We start from the raw sequence: 18,874 nt of genomic DNA, 5'->3' as shown, positions 1-18,874 counted from the left end.
AAGCGTCCGGGCCACAGCCACCAAAAATCTCCATCGGCCACATACAGGGGTTTGAATGGGCAGCAGTGGCTGCACAGGGAGGTGACTTGACCCAAGAGAAACACTTGGATCAAGTGTTTCTTGGTCCTCCCCAACCTGCCCTAATAGTTCAAACTTCCTTGTCCTTCTCCAGGGGCCAGACCACTCCCCAATTCACTCAACAAATTATCCAGCGCCCCCTGTTGCCAGGCCACAGGGTCAACTGGAGCCCAAAAGAGAGGGGAAAGTGTCTTCTTCCAATTCTCCTTATTTTATTCCACTTACATAGGGATCTATCACCATCAACTTGGGGTGTAGGGTGGGATTAAGGAAGAATGGAGTGAAGATGGTTTCGCTTTTATGACTCTTCAAATAAAATGTTTTTTTTTTTTTTAAGGTTGTGGAATGCTTGCTTTAAAAATGTTTGCTGTCTAGTGAAATTTTTTTTTAAATCCAACACAATTTCTGATTCTGTTCACCGGATTGGCTAAGGTTTCCATCTTTTTCCTGCCCCTGCCCTGTGCTGGGCCCTTCGAGCTGATGTTTTCCTTTTAGAGGCACAGTTCATGTAGACATGCCTTTTAAGATGGCGGGAATAAACACCTCCCCTCCCCATGCCCATACTTGCAATAATGAATCCAGATTCTGTGAATTTAGAGGAAAAGAATTCACAAAACAGAAAGAGGAGCTATAAGGCTTGCATGTGTGTAGTGGGTGAAGGAATCCTATCCTTCTCCCAGACCAGAGCACAGCTCGTGTGTTTGTGTGTGTGTGTGTGTGTGTGTGCGTGTGTGTGAACATCTGAACTACACTTGCACAGAACCCTTCTCTCAGGCCCCCCTGCAGGCCTCCCTGAGTCCCAGCCCCGCCTTCCCAAAGAGTTGCCCTGATTTGCATTATAAGGCAAAACTGAGGTTTCTGACTTCTCTTCTTAAAGCTGTGGGAAGTAGAAGCAGCAAGTGCTGAGAGGCGTGGCCCGGGGTCACATTTCCACCGTGACTCAGGGAGTCTTCTTGGAAAACAGGTCCCAGAAGGTGCTCTTTTTCAGCAGCCTCTCGGTGATAAGTGGTGAGGGGTTGCCCCGTGCTGCCCGGCGCTGCCTGGTGCTTCTCCCAACATGACTGCCTGCTCTGCCCATTGCCTGGGGTCCACGGACTACATGCCCTTGGCCTTGGAGGCATCTCAAGAGGCTCCTTGTGGGAGACAGTAGAACCGAGAGAGGTGCCACGGGGGGGGGGCCGCAGCAGATGCGGGGAATGCTGTGAGGCAGGCAGAGCCCAGTGGGTCAGGGCAGGTATGCAGGTCGGGAAGTTCCAGGAAGGCAGTAAGAGTCACAGCGGGAGGCACCCTGGCCTGGGAGTAGAATCAGGCGGCAGGGAGTCTGGGGCCGAAAAGAGCTGGCGCTCCAGGGAGGCAGATGTCCAGGGTCAGGGAGACCTGCGAGGCTGGGTTAGGACCAGGCCCTCAGGACCCGAGGCAGGACCCTGGAGCTGGAAGAACTGGGGAGCTGAGCTCAGAACCAAGTCAGCCGCTCAGGTACAAGACCACTATTGGGTCCGGATATAAAATAAAGCCCCAATCCTGAGGCATAGGACAAGGGCTCAGTCACCAGATCCCTGAGTCACCAGAAGCAACTGGCTCAAGGCTGTCGGAATTAGCATGGCCTAGAGCACAAGGGATGCCAAAGTCTGGGCCATGGTTGAGTGTGACTGTGGTCCTGCTGACCCATGAGGCATGAACTGATCTCCGGGAAAACCACAAGGTCCCTGCCTGCCTATCTTTGAATAACCCCTCACCTGCTTCCTGTTGCATCTTCCCTCCCCGAGCCCTACCAGGTAATCAGATAGCGACAACCACCTGACCATGTCGCAGCTTCCCACGCCCTCGGCACCTTGTACATCGACCCACCCAAATGTTCTCGGAAGGTCCCGCCTGCTTTGGAAGCCCCACCAACTTCCCATTCAACCCCAGTCATCCCATCCTTGAAACAATAACCTTCTTTGTCCCAGTTTCCCCATCTCTGACTGACAAAAGGTATTACCTTGGTGAAGGGGATGAGTTGGAGGGGAAACCTGGAGTCATGGGTGCCATCAGAAGTGAGATGAAGATGATGATGTTGGGAGGAGAGAAAAGGCAGATGTGAGATACGTCGCAAAGGAAAGATTCAGAGCTTTAGGGACCACCTAAATTAGGGAAAGGAGAGGGGGACACACAGAAGTGGCACTAAGATTTTGAACGTAGGGATGACGGTCCTGCACACATTTTCCTGCTGTCGCTTTGAATTTTAGCTTTCACTAATTTTGTTTTCCTTTTGTCTGGTGTGGAGAAGTCTGAAATCTGCACGAGGATGAAGTGGAAAGAGCACTGGGCTTGGCACGGAGGCTGTGGGCACTGCATCCTCCCAGACTGGCTGCATGTTTCATTCTTTCACCTATAAAACGGGGAAAGATCACCTTCATCACCTATTCCAAGGGAAATAATGTAAATGAAATATTTGTAAACTATGCAAAATAAGTGTAAGGTGTTACGTGCAGATAATTGCCAGCTCACTCTGCAACAAGCGTTCTCCTCTCTCAAAGGCTTCCTGGCTTCCCGGGTCTCTCACGAGGGGCCCGAGTTTCACCTTCTTTGCTCCTACCGCCACCCTGTGGCTGCTTTGCGAATTGCATGCTACAGTTAGGGATGCTAAGCAAGACGGAAAAAAAAGACAAGTTTACAAACAGAAAAGTATTTGTTAAGTCTTTCCCAGTTAGTTAATAAATTCAACGCATTGCCAATCGAAAGCTCCTAATAAGTTGATTCTAAATTCCTATGGAAGACTGAATGGGCAAGAATAGTCAAGACAAATTTGAAAAATAAGAATAAAGACGGGGAAAAAATATGTTAGAAAGCTATAGTTATACAAACTGGGATATTGTCACAAGAGTAAGCAGATGGATCAGTGTAGCACAATGGAAAATCCAGAAGGATCTCTGCATATATGGGAATTTAGCATACAATAAAGATACTATTTTAAATAAAAGGGGGAAGAATTCAATAAATGGGATTAGAACAACTGACTGCCCATTAAGACCTAAGTGACACTGTCATAAAACTTAATCCTAAACGAATTGTAGATCTAAACTTACAAAACACAATTATATAGTATTAAAGGAAAATATTTGGGGAGTAACAAAGACTTCAAAATATTTTAAAACCCACAAAACAAAACCATAGCCTAAGTGATTGATAAAATTGATTACATCAACATTCTAAAAATTCTGTTCATCAAAAGAGTGTAAACAAAGTTAAATAAGTGAAAGTATGAGAGAAGAATTTTGCAACAAATGAATATTATATAAAGAAAATCCTACAAATGAATTTTTAAATGACTCAAAACAGGAGCAAAGTATAAAAATAAGCAAGTCAAAAGAAAAGCAAATGGTCAATAAGCTTATGAAAATATTCACTTAATAATCCAAGAAATGCAAAGTAAAACAATTATCATGTCATTTTCACCAATTCGACTGCAAAAATTGAAAACATTTAACTGTCAGAGAGAGTCTGGGAAAAGGACACTCATTTTCTGTTAGTGAATAGTGTAATTATTCAATAAACTATGCTGTATCTATATTGTGCACAAATGGAAAAGGATGAGGGAGATCTTAGTGCATGACATAGTACAATCTCTGGATGTGTTGAATGAAAAATCACATTGAAATGAAATACATACAGTACGATACTATTAATGTGAATCATTAGAAACACTACAGATTTCCTATGGGTGCCTGTGGGCATGTGTGTACGTGCATGTAGGTATGCACAGGCAAAAGGTCCCATCAGATGTTCACCAAACAAAATATGGTAGTCACCTTTGGAGAGGAGATGGGAATTGAGGTGCTGGTCAAAAGGGACACTAGCCTTAACTTTCATGTTTTAAAAGGACGCGTTATTTGTATAATTAGAGACTTATTTAAAGAAGAAACTGACTAACGTGATAGATGGTATTTTCCAAAGATGGCCACAACGATATGTCCAATCTCTCCTGCTCTTGGCAATGTGAACTTGCCAATCCCCACCTCCATCAGCTTTCAAATATCAGAGCTGGCATCCAAAGCCAGATAATCTAGATGACATCCAGTCTAAGCCTATGACCACTATCCAACACTGCTCTGACTAATTAACCCTTACAACAATCCTATAAGGTAATACTGCTAACATCCCCATTTTACAGAAGAGAAAGCTGAGGCTCATCCAGGAATTACAAATAGCAAGGAACTAGTTAAAAAAAGAAAGAAGAAAGAAAATCTTATGGAAAAATATTCAGTCATCTATAATCAAGGAGATAAAACTAAAACAAAAATAAGATTCGATGTCATACTTAAACCATTAAAACTTTTTAAAAAGAATAATGTTTATTGCCATAAAATTTGTATATGCATACATTATGGGTGAAAGTGCAAATAAACACAATACTTTGAAAAGCATTTGGGCAGTGTGTATCATGAATCATAACGTGTTTCAAACACATAATGTGTTTCAATTTCAATCTACTTCTGGGAGTTTATCTTATAGAAATAATACAAAAGAATAAAAATGTTTTCACACCAAGACATTCATTGCAACATTATGCATATAATTAGAAAAAAAACCCTTTTGGATTTTGTATTTGTATATCCTCTGCTTCCCCCTGCTTTTTAAATGTCTTTAAATGATTAATTGAAATATATCATTATAAAAAAAGTAGAACACCACATTTATTTATGGAAATATTAATAAATTCCCATGGGAAAATACCAGGAGAAATTACGCGAGAATAATCATAACTTTGTGAGAGTGTTGGGGTGAACTTTATTTTCAAGATGCTCAGTAATGTTCTCATCCTGTTTAAAGATTTATTTTATTTACTTATTTTTTATTTTTTTATAGTAGGACCTTGTTGTTTATCCGTTCTATATATAAAAGGTTACATCTGCTAACCCCAAACTCCCACTCCATCCCTGTCCCAACCCTCTCCCCACTGGCAACCACCAGTCTGTCCTCTATGTCCGTGTAGGACAAAACTGTTATGATGCTTGTCTGTCTGCCAATCTCTTTTCCTAAATCACAGTTTTTGCCTTAAAGAGGCTGGGCTAGGAAATCCCACCCTACAGTCTGGCACAGGATGGGTTTCTTCCTGCCACTGGGTATGATGCCGGCAGGCAGTAAAGCATCAGGCCATCCAGAAGCTCGTGGGCCCCGCCCCTGTGCCCACGGAGGGGAGTCAGGCCTGGAATGTCCACGGTCCACAGTCCCAGCCCTGTATGCCTGGCATTCTTCATCATCCAGGCCTGTCTGCTGGCAGCCGAGGTCCTTGACAGTTGCGTCATCTGCAGTGGGGTTTAAAGCCAATGTCTGCAACTGCATTATTCTGTTATCTAGATTGAGGATTAACACCTCTATTGATTTGATGGGGAAAATGGCTCCCAAATCCCCCTTGACAAGCTCTCTCTTTATCAAGAAACCACTCCGATCTCACCCACTTAGCAATTCACAGCAAGTGCCTATATGAACTGGAATTAGGCAGCTCCCAATCTGCCCGCTCTGTCCAACCCCAAGAGACAAGGTAGCAATAACTCAAGCCTGGCGCGTCACCCTCACCCCCAAGGGCCTGGAATGAATCTGGAATGAAGCTCATAAAACCCAGACCGGCTTTCAGAACCCTTATTACCAGGAGATAACACGTCTCCACATCCACTCATACTGGCCTCCAATCCGTTCTCCGCAGAGAGCTGGAAGAGGTTTCTTAAAGACCCTCTGGTGGCTCCCATCACACAGACAATCGAAAATCACCCAGGCCCAGCCTCCATGGCCGCCCAGCCTGCACCCACTACCTTTCCCGCCAAGCACTGGCGCTTTTCCCAGCCTCTGCTGGGGACACGCTCTTCTCCCTCCTCCAGAGTGACCCACGCATCCTGGTTGGCCTGGCACTTTGCTCTGGCACTCAAGAAACCTCTCAGTCCCCAGCAAACCCAAACCGTGCATCAGGCTGCTTCCCCACCCAAGCCCACACGTCTAGCTGGCCACACCCAGGCTTCTGGAAGGTCTTAGCCCAAAAGTCACTTCTCAGAAAGGCCTGACCCTTCCCCAACTACTCCCCCAGCATCTGAATTGGGTCCTCATTGCTATTCTCTCTCTCGTGACACTCTTTTCGGTTGAGGGCACTTACGGAAATTATTTACTGCTTCATTCACCATCATTGATTGAGGACCTAGGTGCTATTGTTTTATGGGCTGGGGATACAGCAGTAAACAAAGCAGACAGGAGTCCCTAACTTCAGAGAGCTTACATCCTACAGGAAGAAACGGTATGATTTTTAGAGGCAAACTACATAGAGTGATCAGTGTGACAGAGAAAAAGAAAGCAAGAGGGGAAAGAGAATGTCAGGGGTGGCGTCCTTAGTCTTAGACAGGGCTCCCAGGGACGTTACATCTTGATCACAAAAGATGAGGAAGTGTCTTTATTCCCATCCTGCCAGACCTACTAGAGAATGGACTTGAGGACACGGGGAGGGGGAAGGGTAAGCTGGGATGAAGTGAGAGAGTGGCATGGACATATATACACTACCAAATGTAAAATAGATAGCTAGTGGGAAGCAGCCGCATAGCACAGGGAGATCAGCTCGGTGCTTTGTGACCACCTAGAGGGGTGGGATAGGGAGGGTGGGAGGGAGGGAGATGCAAGAGGGAAGAGATATGGGGATATATGTATATGTATAGCTGATTCACTTTGTTATGAAGCAGAAACTAACACCATTGTAAAGCAATTATACTCCAATAAAGATGTTAAAAAAAAAAAAAAAAAAGATGAGGAAGCAAAACTCGGATTCCTGGGAGTAAATGTTCCAGACAGATGGAACAAAACGTGCAAAGGCCCTGAGCAAAGAACAGTGGAGAAGCCAGAGTAGCTGGAGCTGACAGGTGAGAGGAACAAGAGTTGTAAGTGAAGGCAGAGAGGTAACTGAGGCCTGACCCTGTGGGACCCAGTAGGTCCCTGTAACTCATGTGGCTTTTATACTGCATGAGATAGGAAGCTACAGCTGGGTTTGGTCTGCCTTGGGATTTAACCAGGGTGCTCTGACAAACATTTGTTAGGAGGCTTTCAAAAGATTCCAGGGAGCGGATTAAATGAGGGTAGTAGTAGCAGAGTTGATGAGAAGTTATTTAATCCTGTATATATTTTGAAGGTACAGCTGAAAAGATTTTCTTCTCAGTTGGATATGGTTGGGAAGGAAAGAAGAGTCAAGATGACTCCAACAGCACTGACCTTAGTGGAGAGAAGGATGGTGGTTCCATTCACTGAGTTGGAGACTGTGGGCAGCAGGTTGGCGGGGGTGGAGATCAGTTCTGAACGTGTTGACTTTCAGATGATTAGACATCAGGTAGAGAATTAGATGCATGAGTCTTGGGGTCGAGAGAGAGTTGGGCTGGACATACAGCCTTGGGAATGTTTAGAGTTGAGACTGTATTTAAAGCCATAACACAGTGGGTGAAATCACTAAGTGAGCTAAGTGTAGACAGAAAAGAGGAAAGGTCCAAAGACTAAGGTCTAGGACCATCCACATTTCGAGGCTGGGGAAGTGAAAGGGAGAAGGCTGGTCAGAATGATGGAAACAAACAGGCAAATGTGTGTGTCCCGGAGGCTCACTGAGGCCCACAAAGGTGTCAAATGCTGCTGTTTTGTCAAATAAGAGGAGGTCTGAGAAATGACCTTTGCATTTAGTGTTGTAACGGTCATTAGATTTGTTAAGGGCAGTTTCAGTAGTGTCTTTGGACTAAGCCTGATCTCCAGAACACCAGTGACAGCCATCCACTGGATGGATCTGTTGGGACCCAGGGCACCCATGTCAATGCCTTTCGAGGTATGGCCAGCGTCCGAGACAACAATGTTTTGAATGAATGGGATGGAATCTTGGACTTCGAGAACGTAAGATGTGGAACACGTTCGTTACAAGTGCCAAAGAAAGCCTTGCCTGCTCCAACATTTTGCCTTATGCTTTTCCAGAAAGAAGAGGACCCTGTCTACGTAGACCTTCTCTAGGTTTAGGATCTTGAGGGAATACATCTCTTTAGATAAGGGACCAGCTTTCTTGCATTTGCAGTGACTTCTTTTTGAGCCAGTGACCGCAGTAGGAACTTCTGCGATCTCTAGGGATTCCACATCCCCTTGTGTTCCTCTCCTGTGTTGACTTCACAGGGCTCCTGAAGGCCTCTGAAATAAGAGCCATTTCAAGAACCCAGATTTCTTATAACTGGTATGTGCTATGGAGGTCTTTTGTCTTGATCTCAGATTTTAATCAGTTTATCTCAAAAGCAGGAGAATAATTTATTTTCACTTTTAGAAACCTTGCTTCCACTTGCCCAGATGGTTGGGTATGATGAGGTATGACCTGGCAGAAAGAGGCAGGATTGGGAAGGGACGCCTCCCTGACAGAAAAGCTCTATAACCAGAGATATGGCTCAGCCTTTGTGCACCTCAGTTTCCTCATCTGCAAAGCAGAATCAACAGCTGCCTTTCCTACCGGAAAGGGCTCTGAGAGGATAAAATGAAAGAGAAGCCCACACTCCCTTACTCCCTGGATGGGCTTCTGCTGTCCAGCCCCTGCTGTTTGGAAGCTCCCCTCCTACTTCCACACTGGACAGCTCAGGACAGACCCCGCAAACACAGGCTTTCTCTCTGCTCCTGCCTGGACCTCCCATGCTCTCCTTCCCAAACACCATCTCCCTCAATCTTCACCTGACCTGCTCCTGATTTCCTTGAGGACACGGCTCCCGAGTCCTCCTCAAAGGGATGCAGTCCAGGGATTTCCAACTCTGTTTTAAGCCACAGAGACTTTTCTTCCAACGAAAGATTTCACAAAATGCCACTCTATGGAATGGAAGTCAGAACTGCTCTGGTTGGAGGAGGGAGATGGGCTCAATCAGACTCAGCTGGAGAACCTCGGCTTTACTGCAAAACTCAGAGAGGCTGAAGGTCAGGTCCACGGCCACGTCAGGAGTGGTCAGTGGCAGACCCAGAGCCAGGATCTGAGTCTAGAGGTCCGGGCCGAGGCGCCTCCTCACCCTGTACATCCGGAGAGCAATCTATCTCACACACTGGCTTCACAAGCAGGCAGTATCTTGTCTCATCCTTTCATGGCATCCCCGCGGGAGAGGGTCTACTTCTCCTGCTTTACAGATGGGGAAGCTGAGGGTCATGGAGGCGGCTGAGGACCTTGAACAGGACCTTAAATTCAGCTTTGTTTCTGGGGCTGACGCCCTACCCCTCCAGCCCCACCAGTCTGTGAAGGGTATGCAGAGTGCCCCGGGGGATACCTTCCCGTGGTGCCTGCAGCAGTGACAGTGCCACGGGCCCTCGGGGGCAGCAGGGACCCGTGTGCATTGCCAGTCCTGCTGCTGGCGCTTTGTTCTGGCGCCCAGGGCCGCGCTATGCCGGGATGCTCCATGCCACAGTCTGAAGAACCAGCTACGTGCAGCACTGATGGCAAGTAGGAGGCCACTATATTGTGACTGAATGAATGACAGGGTTCTGCTGTGTTGCTTTAAGTCCCTTCTGGAGGCTAAGCTGTTTAGCAAGATGGCCTGTGTCCTAGCCAAGATGGATGAAGCTGTCCAACTTTGGACCATATTAGTAAGGCCCTGGACCACCAGGTAAGTGAAACCAGCTCACTGTGGTCCCCTCCTAGTTTGGTGTTTTCCAACTCTACATCCTGACCTCCTAGGATGGTGCTGTATACACAGGGGAATTCAGTTCATACTTGTTCTTAATGCGCATGAAATTCTATCTCCGTGCAAAGGACTCCAAGTCCAGTCCGTGGCCCATTTAAATTACATCATATGAATGAAAATGGACCAATGGAAACTCCATACGATGACATAATTTTAGTTTATTCCAAAAGGGTGTGAGCTACATGTTAGTGAATATAAGTAGTTGAATATAAATATTAGAGTGAACTAATAGAGTATTTTTATCCTCATGCCTTCTCTCCTCCCCTGCACACCCTTTACACACATACACACACATATTATCTTTAGTTTAAAGTGAACCCAGACTGCTGAAACTCTCTCCCTCTCAGCCTCTTAAATGACAAGGGCTGTCAAATAAATTAAAAAGCAGCAGGAGGTCCTTGGCAAATCATTGAAATCTGGCAGCATTTGCTTAAATAACCCGCCCAGGACATTTGGGCAAAATGAATGTCCATTTCAGGTGGGTTGCTGATTCTTGGGGGAAAAAAATGCACTTTGGGTCACATAAAAATAAAACAATTTGTCAATTTTTTTAGAGAGAGGTAGAAAGTATTCCCCTCATCTAATTTATAACAAGTAAAAGCATGACATAAATGAAACACATGATTTTAGAGAAGAGAAAAGCACTGGAGGCTGGGAGAGTTGAGAATTTAAGGGTGAAAGGAGTACAGCCTTTCAGGGACACACAGGCTCACACACAGATTTTTTTGGAGTAATGTCATCACCTTGTGGTCAGATAGGGTATTGTTGCTATGGACAAAACTCAAGGGCAAGTTCATGGCTATTTTTGTGCACTGGAATAGGTTTCTCGCTCTTCTCCCTTGCTGCACCACCTCTATCTGCTGTCTCACTGTTTTGAAAGGCCACCTCTTCCAGGCTTTAAAGCATTATCCATCCACTCGAGGCCTGACCTACGCTGTTTTACCCAGCCGGGTCAAGAACTTAGCCCAGTATGGAGTGCCCATCAAGGATGTGTGCCGAGAGGTCCCCACCTACTTTGCCCAAGAGCAAAAAGAAGGTGTGTTAATAACTTAACTAGAAACTCAAGACCATGGTTGAGGCAAAGGGTGCAGTATGATTTTTAGGTGCTTAGCAAATTCTAATGACAGTTTTCAGGTCAATTCCATTTCTTTGCTACTGGGTATAAAAAATAATGAGCCCTGAAATGTATTTCCCCCTGGTGGCAGCGAAGATTTCCTGACACCAGGGATCACTGAGAACAGGCAGCAGAGTTAACTTGGCTTTACCAGAAGCTTGAGGACAGTCATTTCACCATCGGGATTGGACAGCTGGTGATACTCTCACCTGACCCAAAGTTTCATCCTCCCCTCCCCTCCCCCTGCCCAAGCAGCACTGTGCCTGGCATCCTACGTAGGAGGCCCACTGCTTTGGAGTTCTCAGTCCTCCTTTTTCTCTGGCTGTCCAGATGCTGGGAGGCAGGACCCTGATAGTTATAGACCACATGCTGGGAAAGGAACGGCTCAGGGACTGGCATCCCTGCTGGGGATATGGTGGGAGACCAGTGGTGACGGGCTTGGAAAGCTACCAGGTAAGACTGCAAAATCGGTCTGCTGCTCCAGAGAGAGTCAATAACCACTTCCCATTAAGCTGTTGCCTGTCACTTACATCTTAGCGTAAACTAACCCAAGGTACAAGGCTTCTTCATAACAAGAACTTCCAGCAGGAAAACACAGAGAACTTGAGGGGCTGGGGGGTTAACGAGGATGATTAAAGAGCGATAAAAGAAATAGGAAAAGGCACATGGAGGCAGTTAGTGCAGCACTGATGAGATCTTCCGTTTTGTTCCCAAGTCTCTGGCTAGTAAAGTTGCGCTGAACATCACATCTGATTTAGGTGCAACTCACAATATATCCACTCTACTTAGGGGTCTTAGAGCGATTAAGTGGTCTTTTAAATAAAATGCTTCTCTTTCTTCCTAAAGGTACTGCACTGGCTATTGACCCCAATTCCTGTTTCGAAGTCCAAATTCTGTCCTTGCTGAGACTCTCCATCTGTGGGGAGTTCCCTGGTCTCTGAACTTCCAGGTCGGCCACGTGGAGAGCGGACCTGCCTGGATGGAGCCACTGACCTGAACCCAGAGCTCAGGGACCCAGCCCACCTCTGCCGATGGGAAGCTGCTCATTTCAGACCTCCACCTTCTACTTTCTGACCCAAGATCCGGCTCTGTAATCTAAAAACTGGGTACACTTTCTCCCTCTGGGTTAGAACAATAAAGTTTCTCGCCTCCCTGGTCTAGCAGATGAGCCTTCCCTGCCTGCACTGTCCTCTCTCGAGTTACTGGGTTCCCACCCATGTGCTGGCCACGCCATCACACACCAACATGGTGCAATGGAGGACGTGTCTCTCCTAGAATGTCTCATTTCCAAGGGCCTCTCTTTAGGGTGGCCCTTGAAGAACCCCTTCAGAATTTGGGCCGTAAGTAAATAAATAACAAAAAGACACTAGCCACAGCACAGACTTAAGCTTTCAGGTCTGAGGTCACATCTCTGTTGCCTGCAAATTGATGCTGAGATTCTATGGAGGCCTATTCACTCTGGCCCAGCCTACACCATGAAAATCCCTGAGAGAGAGCCAAGCGTATGAACAAGGCCTCCCAGACCTCTCTTTGGAACTGGTCTAAACCCCTTCGTGGGAACCCCCAGGCATTTCCCTCTGTTACAAATGAATAAGGGACCTGGCCTCTTTGCACTGGTCCTTTAACTGTCCATCCTTTTAGCTGGGAAGGACAGAAAGTCAGCCTCACCCACAGCACACAGAACATCCCTGGCGCCCTCACCTTAGACGCCAGGATAAACAAGGAAAGAGTCCTGGAAATACAGATACAGATGTCCACCAAAGGTCGTGCTGGAGTTTGGAGTAAATAGGACAGGACGGGGGTGGGGCGGGCTCAACAGCGCATGCGGGTGGCGTGGAAGGCCTCGGGGTGATCTCAGCACCGATTCGCCAAAGACAGAGCTGAGCGCAAGCTTTGCAGAGTCATGATGTGGTGTGGTTACCTACAGTCATGAATGGAAAAGTGACTGCATGGGAGAGGCCCAAGATAAACCTCTAACTGGGCTTAAATAAGGTATGGTTGGGCCTTCCAGGGGCTCTGAAACTATGGATTTGGTCACATGCAGCTTGTCGAGGATAAGGCAGATGGAGATACCTGCACAGAGCATTCAGGGTAGAAGTATCAGTTGTGACAGGCCAAGGCTTGGTCGACCAGAGGCCCGGAGAGGACCACAAAGCAGGGTCCGGCCCCCAGGGCTTGGCCCAGTGAGTCCCGGAGTTAAGTCCCCATGGCTGTCAGTCCATCCTTGACCGGTATCCGCCGTATCCCTGACATCTATCCTCCGGCAACTTCAGGACCAGTCCCTGTCTGGTCCCACGTGCCTGAGTCCCTGTTACAGTTGCCTGGACCCCTGCTCCCGAGTCCTCTGTGATGGCGTGTGGGCTGCTGTCTACTGACAGCTCTGATGCCCATCGAGCCTTCCCCTCCGGACTTCTGAGCTTCAGCTGCTCCTGAATTTCCCATCATCTCCGGGCTCCACCCGATCATTATAACATACTTGTTACTTCCAGGAGACTTTAGACACTCCCCACCCCCAGGCACCCACCATGCTTATCTCCATCTGTTACCATCCCTGCAGACACTCTGCCAGCTAGACTGCTTTCCTCCAGGAAAATCTTGGTTCAAGGACTGCTGCCCTCCTATGCATCATCACCCTTGGCTGCCGTTGACTCTGCTGTAATAGCTCTGTACCAGCTCTGAGAAACAATAAGTACAGGCTTCTAGACCTTACAGGGCTTGTCAAGGTAGGTTTTGGTCCTTCAGGTTACAAGCTCAATCTTTATCTTATAAAGAATCTTCCGTGCATGCAGCAGGATTTAGATCCTTTGGGAGTTGGGATTGGAAGGAACAAAATTCCAAAATGTCATAGACTGGGTGACTTGTAAACAACAAACATTTATTTCTCACAGTTTTGGAGGCTGGGAAGTCCAAGATCAAGGCACCAGCAAATTTGGTGTCTGGTGAGGACCCACTTCCTTGTTCATGGACAGCTGTCTTCTCACGGTGTCCTAATAAGGTGGGAGGGACAAGGGAGCACTCTAGAGCCTCTTTTCTAAGCGACTAAGCCCATTACATTGGGGATTAGGTTTCAACATATGAATTTTAAGGAGACATAAACATTCTAGTCTACAGCACCACCTTACTGATGGCCATTGTTAACGTTCATCCTTAAGAGTTCACCTAATCCATCACTCAATGAAATTTTCCATATTTGAATCTCAAACCAGTGCCCATCATCCTGACCCAAACATATTCCATGTGTATCAAGACCACGTGTCTTCTGTTTAATATACAATCACACTGATATTCATAACAGACTGTTTCCTCCATCTGTGATTGAAGAGCTCAAGCTTCTTCCTAAGTCTTTTGCAATAATCTTGGAGTGTCCCTGGAAGGGCCTAGGAAGTAGCTAAGAATTAGCTCACTCATCTTCTAAGAGGGGAAATCTTCTACTCTCTTTTCTTTCTTTTTTTTTTTTTTTTCTCTTTTTTCCTGTCTTGGCACAGCTGCTGTTATTGACCTCTGCCGACATCTCCAACGCTGCCTCTTAGGACTGGGCCGAGGGGACTGGGAACCCACAGCCTGCTGTGCTCACAGCTGAGCCATCTCTACTACCTGCCGCTCCTCCAGTGACCATGCGCCCTGGGCAGATGCCTCCGTCTCAGCCTCAGGAGCCAGAGGAACTTGGGCCTCTGGACTCATCTCGAAATAGGGAACTGTGTCTCACCTGTTGCTTTGGTGTCGGTCGTTCACACTGCTTCAACGTTATGCCCTGTTTCCTTAGAGAAAGTGTAGTGAAAAACAGGCGTTTCTCTTCTGTGGCTTCTGTGGTTTCTACTCGCAGTCTCCACCCACCACCCTGGGGCCTGGAACATGAGCCCTTTGGACACTGGACTGGGGCCAAATCTGAGCGCAAGACATCACAGCGTGTTCGGCATTGGTCCTCCCATCTAGGACTCGTTGGGTACGACCGTATCCTGGCTCCCTCTTCCCTGAGCTTTCAATCTCCCTTGGCTTTGTCCTTATCTTCCTGCAAACATGCGCTGGAAGGATCATCAGAGGTCCTTGGTCATGTCTGCAGCCCAGCTGGGAACTGCACAAAACCCTCCCTCCAAGAAATCCCTGAGATTCTTGCAAAAATTCCACCCTTGCCCAGGAGGCCCTTCTCAGAAAGGAGGCCCAAGACAGAGGTCAAATTCCCTGCCTCCCAGTTCAGAGAACGATGCTCCAATGACATGGTTCCTTGTAAGGAGACTCTTGCTCCCTTCACTAGCCCCACCCCTTCCACCCTAGATGGAGGCACCCCGAACTGTCCTCATCATGCCTCATCCTCTCCGCAGCCTCGGGGAAGAGCCGACTGGCCCCGAGCCCCAGGGCTGCGCGTGTGGGTGGGCTGGCTCACCAGCCAAGGGCAGTGGCTGCCCGGTGCTCATTCTCTGGCTCCCTGCCCACTCCATGCTCTCAGCTTCCCCAGGGGTCAGGAGTGGGGCCCATTATCCTGCCAAGAATGTGCTGCTTCTCCTCTTCCTACTGCTGCCTGGGGTAGAGAGACCGTCCCCGCAGCTTAAGCTGTATCTGGGCAGTTAATCCTACGGAGCATCTTCATTGGCCTCGTCAGTTTTGGTGATGCTTTTCATCCAGGCAGTGTCCCCAGCCCTCCTCCTGGAGCTGACCCGCTGCTGATGGTGGACCCTCGTCCCTCCACAGCACTCGGCCCCTGGCCTGGCTCCAGGCACGTGGAGCTGGAGCACGAGCCTTTCAACGCTGCTCTGGGTTTCCTACAGCAACAGCCAACTTGAGCTGTTTCCTAAGACTGCCACAGACTGGGTGGGCCTTCTTTGTATTCAGTTGTGTTTTACATTTTAAAAATATATAAACGTTTTTAGTGAGGTATAGCATACAGTAAAGTGCACAGATTTTAAGTACAATGAATTTTTACATATATACACCCGTATAGCCATCACCTAGATGGAGATGTAGAACATTCCCTACACCCTAGAGGGTTCCTTCATGCTACTCCCAGACATAGCTTCCCCCAACCCTCACCCCAAGGAAGCAGAAAGGGACATTGATGGAATCTGAGGAGCTCTTAGCAAAAATCAAATACACCCTGGCAGGACCCATAGAGTGAGGGCCAGCTTCAGACTGTAAGGGGCTGGCGACTACCCCAGGATTCTCCCTATTATAGCAATCAGTCAGGGCAAACGGGAGAATAGCGAGGCTCCCAAAGGTAATTACCAAGAGGACAGGATGCTTGCCCATTGACCAGGCACCATGTACCTGAGGCCATGCTCTGATGGGTGAGACAAAGGTAACATTTCAGAGGAAGGTTGAGAGGTGGGCTGCATCATTAGAGGTAGTGAGGTGTGTCACTTCACTAGGTCACATGCTACAGCATGAGCAGGAGGGACCCATGCCAGGGAACCCTTCACTAGTGGTTAAAAGGAAACAGGCTTACCACCTTACAGTGGGGTAGACCCCTAGACCCCCAAACCCCAAGAAACCCTTGATTCAGTTCCTGTATGTGTCCTGAGCCCTTCACATCAGAGTTTCTGCCACCTCACACATGATTCCTGAGGGAGCAACAGGGCATGGTGTCTGGACTAATAAAAGGAATAGCAGGCCAAGCAGAGCTAGACAGTGGGCTCCAAGTACCATTTATTTCTCAGTCATTCTGTGAGTAGCACACAGCACTGCCTTTCTACGGCACAAGTGCAGCAATGTGGTGAGCCCAGAATTTCCAAAACAGTTGTAGGGATAAGAGAAGTAGAGGCAGTAGTGTTGGGGTGGACCCAGATCCTGGGATGTGTGTGCCAGTTGGACTAACTCCACCTCTTTCAGGTGTATTTGTAAGGAATGCTTTTTAGCTGCAAATAAAGAAAATACAGTCACAGTGACTTAAGCAGATAGGGATTGATCTGTAGCATGTGAGTCCAGGGAAAGAAAATCCCAGCTGGTGCTGCACTCGAATGATGTAATCAGGCATTCTAGCTCTTTCTTTCTTTCCTGAACTTTCCTCTCCAGGATTGCTACCTGGTGGTCCCCAAATGGCAGACGCATCTCCTGGCATCAGCATCATGTCCACATTGAGAGGAGGACAATAGGAAAGGACAAAGGGCAGAGTTGCATGCTACCTGAGTCTGTCCCTCTTCTTCCTGGAAGCCCCATTTAGCAGACTTCCGCTTAGATCTCACTGACCAGAAGTGAGGACTTATGACACCCATAGACCAATCATAGGCTAAGGAAACGGACATTACCTTCTTTTCTTAAGGGAAATAAGATTTAGCCCAGGCTTTCTTAACCTAAGCGCTATTGGCGTTTGGGGTCAGAAAATTCTTTGCTGTGGTGATGTCCTGTGCATTGTAGAATGTTTAGCAGCATCTTTGACCTCTCTCTACCTACTACATTCCAGGAGCGCCCCCTCCAACTGTGACAATGTCTCCAAACACTGTGAAATGTCTCCAGAGGAGAAAAGAAAAGACCATACTCCAAATGAAAAACCACTGATTTAGACCAAGCATTACTGAAGACTTGGAACTAAAGTAAGGAATATATCCCTAAAAATAAGGGTATTTTTAACAGCTATTTAAACAAACTGAGGTTCTGCTGAAAGGAAACAGGTGGATAGGGAATGGAAATTAGGTAGTCAGTGGATTTTTTTGCTATAGAAAATTAGGAAATTCTGATCAACAATAGATGAGGAGGAGTGGCCAAGATGGTGGAGTAGGAAGACCCTGGGCTCACCTCCTCCCACAGGCATCCCCCAAATTAAAACTATTTACAGAGCAACTATTGATGAGAATGACCTGAACACTAGTAGAAAAGATCTTCTGCTAAAGATGTAAAGAAGGGACTACAATAAGATGGGTAGGAAGGACAGATGAGGTAGAGTCAAGACCCACACCCCAGGTAGGTGACCCACAAACAAGAGGATAATCACAATTGCAGAACAAGTGGTCCAAACCCCACATCAGGCTCCCCAGCCCAGAGGTCCTGCACTGGGAAGATGAGACTCCAGAATACCCAGCTTTGAAGGCCAATGGGGCTTGCATTTGGGAAAGCCTGAGGGCTGTAGGAAACAGAGACTCCTTTCTTAAAGGGTGCACACAAATATCACACACTCCAAAACCCAGTAATTTGAAAGAAGCCTAGGTCAGATGCACTTGCTGACCTTGGAGAAATTCTTGGAGAAGCAGGAGGCAACTGGGACTCACCCTGTGGACATAGGTGCTGCCAATAGCCATTTCTGGGAGCTTGTTCTCCCACAGGGGCACTGGAGCTGGCAAACACCAGTTTCAAGTCCTCCTTCTAGCCTGTTAATGCTGGGATCAGGCCTCACTCACTAGCAGTCCAAGACTCCACAGTCCATGCAACCAGCCATGTGGAGACAGAGCCCCATCAACCAGAGGTCTAGCACAAGCCAAAGGCACCCCCACTAGCAGGCCAGCAATAGCCCTAGAGCCCCCAGGCAACCACTGTCAGTCATGCTAGGGCCCAACTTCATCCACCAATAGCTGTCAACCTCTGCACTAGGCAGGGCCTGGCATCCAACCAGTATGAGGGCAGGACCCACCTACCAGTGTGCCCACGGTAGTCAACCCCACCACAAGAGAGGGGCCCACACAGCCCATATAGAGGACACCTCTAGATCATATAACTCTGGTCACCAGAAGGGAATGCACTGCGGGCCCCATAGGATGTCTCCTACATATCACTTCACCAATATAGGGAAACATAACCAACCGACCTAATACATGGAAGTAAAAATAGAGAATCAGGCAAGATGAGGTGACAAAGGAATATATTCCAAATGAAGAAATGAGATAAAACCCCAGCCAAAGAACTAAGCAAAGTGGAGATAAGCAATTCTACCTACCTGATAAAGAGTATGAGGTAATGATCATAAAGATGCTCAATGAATAAACAACCTAACCTACCATCTAAAGGAATTAGAAGAAGAAGAACAAACAAAACCCAAAGTCAGCAGAAGGAAGGAAATAATAATGATCAGAGAGGA

General features: G+C 47.3%; 1 protein-coding gene across 1 annotated transcript; it reads left to right on the top strand.

The window, feature by feature from the left end:
• Positions 1 to 7,282: 7,282 nt before the first annotated feature.
• LOC309611767 (gastrokine-3-like) lies at positions 7,283 to 11,820 on the top strand (the record flags this gene model as incomplete). Its single annotated transcript, XM_082356526.1, is given in 6 exon segments — positions 7,283 to 7,417; positions 7,801 to 7,962; positions 9,583 to 9,643; positions 9,646 to 9,686; positions 10,659 to 10,800; positions 11,725 to 11,820. Coding segments are annotated over 6 exon segments (636 nt in total). The 3' UTR covers position 11,820.
• Positions 11,821 to 18,874: the final 7,054 nt, after the last annotated feature.

Source organism: Balaenoptera borealis, assembly GCF_965194805.1.
Source record: "Balaenoptera borealis genome assembly, chromosome: 15".
Taxonomy (NCBI): Eukaryota; Metazoa; Chordata; class Mammalia; order Artiodactyla; family Balaenopteridae; genus Balaenoptera; species Balaenoptera borealis.
The sequence above is the reverse complement of the archived record's forward strand: the minus strand, read 5'-3'. Positions and strand labels throughout refer to the sequence as shown.